General features: G+C 27.3%; 1 protein-coding gene across 1 annotated transcript in view; it reads right to left on the reverse strand.

Moving 5' to 3' along the window:
- Positions 1-3,489, reverse strand: part of LOC117174146 (ATP-dependent DNA helicase PIF1) — a 5,915-nt gene extending 2,426 nt beyond the window's left edge. Inside the window, exon 1 of the mRNA XM_033362958.1 lies at positions 2,611-3,489. Coding sequence (XP_033218849.1) covers positions 2,611-3,373 — 763 coding nt within the window. The 5' untranslated portion in view covers positions 3,374-3,489. The remainder of the gene's footprint in view (positions 1-2,610) is intronic.
- Between the last annotated feature and the right edge of the window lie 2,736 nt (positions 3,490-6,225).

Below are 6,225 nucleotides of genomic sequence, written 5' to 3' on the forward strand. Positions count from 1 at the left end.
AGCGGCATCAATCTCTCTATGCACCCAACTATTTGCGGATGAACCTTTAAGATTTCCAAAAGACAGATGATAAGTCTATGGGATGTAGAATCGAAAGCTTTATATATATATAATTATAAGAATTTCATAAAATGAATCAACGCTTTAATTGTTTTCTGATCACAAATGAATAATTTGCAAATCAATTAAATCCAATAAATTCCATTTTAAATCTTGAAAATTGAATAATTTGCAATTCTATATTTCCAGAATACGAGAATTTTAAATTATAACTCTTCAAAATTGCAGAAGTTGAAGTTTTAAATCTTTAAAATTCAAAAGTGTTTAATTTTAGAAAATTAGAATTAAAAATAAGGCAAGTTTTAAGTTTTACAATTAAAAGTCTTTAATTTGAGTGATTTATACATATTTAAAATGTCATCAATTTAGAAGATTTATCATTGAAAACTCTTGACTTTAGATCCTCAAAATCATCTCAATTTAAGAATTTTTATTTATACATCTTTAAAATTGAAGAATTTTAAACTGCAAATCTTTAAAAATTGAGAATTTTCAGTTGTAAATCTTCAAAATTATGAAAGTTTTAAGTTACGCTTGAATATTCTGTGTAATATTGATGATTTACATACGAAATTTCTTCAATTTGGAAGACTTAAAATTGTAAACTTGACTTTTTATCGCCGAAAACATTAAAATTAAAACTTTTTATTTATACATCTTGAAAATTGAACAGTTTTCAATTGCGACTCTTCAAAATCTTAGAACTTTAAATTGCAAATCGTTAAAATAAAATTTTTTTATTTGAACAGTGTACAATTAAAAGCTATGTAAATTTTAAGTTTTACAACAGGGTGTCTATTCAAACCATGGACATCAATTACCTTGCAATTTCAGGTTTTTTCCAGGTATTTCTCAATTTTTCCCAGGTGTAATTTCTCTTAATAAGTACTGCATTTTCTAAAGCAATCGACACTATACCCCTTTAAATTTGAAGCATTATTATAATACTTAATCTTTCGTAATTAAAAATTCAACTCCTGGGTTGAAAATTCGTCTTCGTACGTTTAAAAATTACATTCTTTTCGTAGACATGTCAGCATTTTTGGTTAAAAAAAAACAAACATTTTTTCAGTATAAAATGAAACTGTTTCGTTAAAAATTGACATTTTCATACTGAAAATTCCAATTAATTGCAGAAAATTCTTCTTTTTAGCTTAAAAGTTCAACAAAATTATTATAAAATTCAACTATTTGGTAGAAAATTATTTGTGGTTAAAAATTTACATTTGCGGGTTAAAAATTAAATTCTTTCCTAATAATTTATTCTTTTTTGGTTAAATATGCAACTTTTTTGTCCAAAGTGATTCTGTTTCGGTGAAGGATACAACTATTTTTCTGAAAATTCAACTATTTCATTAAAAATTGTTTGTCGGAAATTTACATTATCAAGTTAAGAATTTAACTCTTTTGTATAAAATTCGTTTTTAGCTCGTAATATCAAACAATTTGGTTCAATTTTTCTTTCTTGATTGAAAAATCTTTAACAATTCAAAATTCAACTCATCTGTTAGAAATTCTTATTTTTTCATTAAATTTTAGTAAATTCAAGGAAACTTTAACGACTGGGTTGGAAATTCAACTGCTGAATTGAAAAGTAACTATTTTGATGAAAATTCATATTTCCAGGTTTCGAATTCCAAACTCTTTTGTTGAAAACTCATCTCTTTTGGAAAAAGTTCATCTTTAGTTATGTTGTTAAAGATTCTTTTTTTTTTTGCTGAAGTTTCATCATTGAAAATTTTGTGTTTTTATTTGAGAATTCAACTATTTGGTTTTTTGAGTTGAGGAGTCAGCTATTATGTTGAAAATTCGTATTTTTTCGGTTGAATTAAACTGTTTTCTTAAAATTGTTTATATTTTTTGTTGTACAATTCACAATTTTATACTTTAAATAAAATATATTTTTCTGACATTAACAAAAATGATCAAAAGAAATTAGATTTAAATCAGTATAAATCCAGCCCTATACAAATTACTTTTAAGGATATGAAAAAATGGCTATTTATTGATTTTCTATTGTAATATAAAAAGCGCGCTCGAAAAAATGCCCTGACTTATAAAAATATCTCTGATATTTCGATGTTCTTCTATGTTATAAAAATTTAATAATTTCTATTTATACATCTCTAAATTTCAAGAGTTTTCAATTGTAAGCAAAAAGAATCGTAGAACTTTGAATTGTAAATCGTTAAAATAGCAATTTTTATTTTGAAAATTAAAATTTGAAATATCATCAATTTAGAAGATTTAGAATGGAAGATGCCAAAAATCGAACATTTTAAACTGAAGATTTAAAATTGATTTTTATTTTCACGATTTGTTTGCAGGATTTTAAATTTTAGGACATACAATTTGGAATGGAATTATTAACATTTTCATAACATTTAACGAAAAGCCTAAAATATTGAGTCACTTGTATTGGAAAACAATAAAAATCGAAAAATAAAACTTATACCGCTTAAAGACTATAAACGACCATAAAAATCTGATTTACTGACTAATATTAGACTCGAGTGTTATTAGGAATATTGACAAAAAAATCAAATTTACCTATATGACAAGCTGCGACACCAGTACTTGCCGTGGCCATAGTAACATCCGGAGGCAAAGCAGCAATGATCCTCTTCAACAAAAATGACTTTCCCGTGCCAGCACTTCCCGTAAAAAATACATTCCTTCCTCCCAAAATTGCAGCCAGGACCTTCTTCTGTTCCTCCGTCATTTCTCCAATTGTAGGATTACTCATGTTTAACTTTTTCGCCCTAGGAGCCTTCGGGGTATTTTCACCAGTCATTTTTCGCTTCCTGATACTTGTTGGCGACGGAGTCGTCACCGTAGCTCTTGAAACAGTTGCAGCCTTTTCCCTCGCTTTATTTACTTCAGCTGTAGTAGCAGGACTAATATCCGTTTCTCCTCCCTTTGCATTCGAAAGCAATTTATCCCTCATTGAACTTTTCGTTATCGGTTTCTCCGATTGTCCCGTCATTTTCACGAAAATCGTCTTTAGGAAAGTTACGAGCTGAGCGATTGGAGCATTCGACAGAAACAAAGTACACTTATCCTCTTGAAATTTGATTGAAGCCTTTCCTTCGCTCATAAATCTGTTGAAAACAGAAATAGCTCGCACGGCAAATTTTATCACAGCATTTGCTTTTTCTCCTCGAACTTCCACAAGCATTTCCCGAAAATTGTTTCTGACCAAGCGGAGAGTCGCCGTTTTGTGGTTAACTTTTCTAGTAATGCATCCTTCGGCGTTCAACCACTCTAATCTTGCTGTGCATGTCACATAACAACCTTCCGAGTCTTGATTCATTTTAGCAAAAGTTTGGCACTTTTAAATGAAAAAGAAACGCGCGTTTTACACAGAAACGACGGAACAAACAACAAAGGATAACGACCCGCGACCCTCTCGCAGTCAGTCAGTCACACATGACCGCTCGCGCCTATTTGAATTTTTGAAGCTGTCAAAAAAGTGCTGCCCTCTGCAGAGTGCAGGTGCAGCACTCTCTCCAATTTTTGTGGAAATATTTAAATGGACTCCTTGGGCTGTTCATCACTTTTTACAGCTTTTTAAGAATTCAATGGCAAATCTGGAATGCAAATTTTTAAAAAGTTCATAGAAATTTGTTTTCCAGACAAAACATAAATCCCAAGGACTAGTTCGAAATAATCAAGTACGTATTGTGACGTTATTTCGAAATATAGTTCAGAAGTCTTTTTTTTAGAAAATTAATAAATTTAAAAAACTTGGTTGAAAAAATTATTAGTGTTAAAAATAAAAAAAGAACACATATTAAAAAAAGTGAAAAAGTGAACAAAAGTGACTGATGTTCTTTTAAATTCAAAAGAAATCGATGAAATTTATAAGAATTCCATGTGAATTTTAACGAATTCCAGACATACACAAAAAGTCATTCAAAACTATTGAATAAAATAAAATTCAAGTGAATTGAGAGAAAATTAAGGGAACAGAACCAAATTGGATGAGATTTATAAAAATTCAAGGTGAATTGAACAAAAATACCGCTGCGAAGAACTGTAAGGTGTTGATGTACATATGCACTATAGGTGTATTTATTAATGCTCAATTCATGCAAAATTAAGTGAATTAAAAAAAAATACATAGAAATATGAAAAATACTGGATTAAACCAAATTTTAGCGACTTTTGATAAATTTAAGGGCAATGCAAAGAATTCGATAAAAATTATTGAAAATTCCGCATGAATTAAAAAAATGCAAGTTTATTGATAAGAATTAAATTAATTCATTAAATTCGGGATAAATTAAAAAATTCCAAGGAATTCAAAATAATACAAATTAATTCAAATGAATCGAAAAAATGCAGAATATTTAATTGATTTCAGTAAAGGTGAAGTGAATTTAGAAGAATTTAAAAGAATTCCAGAGACTTTCATGGAATTGGTAAGATTTTAAGTAAATTGAACAAAAAGGGAAAAAATCAAAGAAGAACCGAATTTTAGAAAATGAAAAAATATATAGAAATATAAAAAAACACTCTTCAAACAAAATTTGAGTGAATTTCGAAATATTTAAGGTCAATGAGAAGAATTCGACGAAATTATTAAAAATTCTGGGTGAATTAAAAAAAAACCAAGTGTATTGCTAATAATTAAATGAATTTATTAAATCCGTGATAAATTAAGAAAAATTAAAAGAGATTCAAAATAATACAAATTAATTCAAATTAAATTTAAAAAATGCAAAATATTTTATTGATTTCAGCAAAAGTGAAGTGAATTTAGAAGAATTTAAAGGAATTTATGAGACTTTCATTAAATTAATAAGAATTCGAGTAAATTGAACAAAACTGAAAAGAATCATCAAATTTCCAACAAACTGAGTAAAATGGGAGTGAACAGAATTCAGGACGAAATAAAATGCATTCAAAAGAATTCCACATAAGAACAGATTTTAATTGAATAAAAGAAAATACATTAAAAAACTGTATCAAATAAAATTTGAGTCAATGTAAAAAAGTTAAGGGAAATGACAAGAATTCGATGAAAGTCGCAAAAACGCCGGATCAATAAAAATTTTTTTATTGAAAACAATTAAATTCTTTAAATTTTGATTGAATTAAGAAGATTTCAAGGGAATTTAAAATTATACAAATTATTTCAAATGAGATGAAAAAAGTTAAAAATATTCCATTGACTTCAGTAACGGTTATGTGAATTTAGAAGAATTCAAGGGAATTCAAGAGACTTTGGTGAGATTAATAAGAATTTGAGTGAATTGAACAATCTTGAAATAAATTCAGAAGAACAAAATTTACGTGAAACAAAAAAAATATATAATAAAAACACTGTAATAAATAGAATTGTGGTGAATTTTGAGAAATTTAAGGGAAATGAAAAGAATTCGATTAAAGTATTCAACATTAAAGGGGAAATAAAAAATTTAAATGAATGAAAAACAATTCATTTAATTCAATTAATTTGGAATACATTGCAAAAATTTCATTTTTTTAATTGGATATAACGCCTATGAATTCGAGGTGAGTTAAAAGACATAAGGTAAATAAACAAGAAACTATTTTTAAAATTCATTAAAATAAGTAGAATTGACTGAATTTAGAAGGATTCAAGGGAATGCAATAGACTTTGATGAAATTCAGAAGAATTTGAATGAATACAATTGAATAATATTTTAAAAATTCAAAAAAATTTCCACCGAATCGAATCAAATTTTAGTTGGTTCAGAAAAATTTGAAGGAAATGAAAAGAATTCGATGAAATTCATAAAAATTCAAGTGAATTGAAAACAATTCATTGAAAAGAAGAAAGGCTTAGATTTAAAAAATGCAATGTATTAAAATAGGATTCAAAAGAGTTTAAGATAAACTATTGAGAATTTAGTGTGAATTACAAATGAATAAAAAAAATTCCATATTGATTACAGTAAAATTGGAGTGAATTTAGAACAAATTAGAAGAATTTTATGAAATTCAAAAGAATTTGATAGATAAATTCGCACGAATTTCAAAGAATTCAGAGTGAATTCAAAAGAATTGAAACTACGTTACTTTAAAACAGAGTCTTTTAAGTAACTAGTTTCGCGCTAACAATCGTGCAATCTGATTGGCAAAAATCTTCGTCCAATCGAAACACGTGAGTGAAAATAGAAGAATTTTTCATTCTTT

Source organism: Belonocnema kinseyi, chromosome 6 (assembly GCF_010883055.1).
Source record: "Belonocnema kinseyi isolate 2016_QV_RU_SX_M_011 chromosome 6, B_treatae_v1, whole genome shotgun sequence".
Taxonomy (NCBI): domain Eukaryota; kingdom Metazoa; phylum Arthropoda; class Insecta; order Hymenoptera; family Cynipidae; genus Belonocnema; species Belonocnema kinseyi.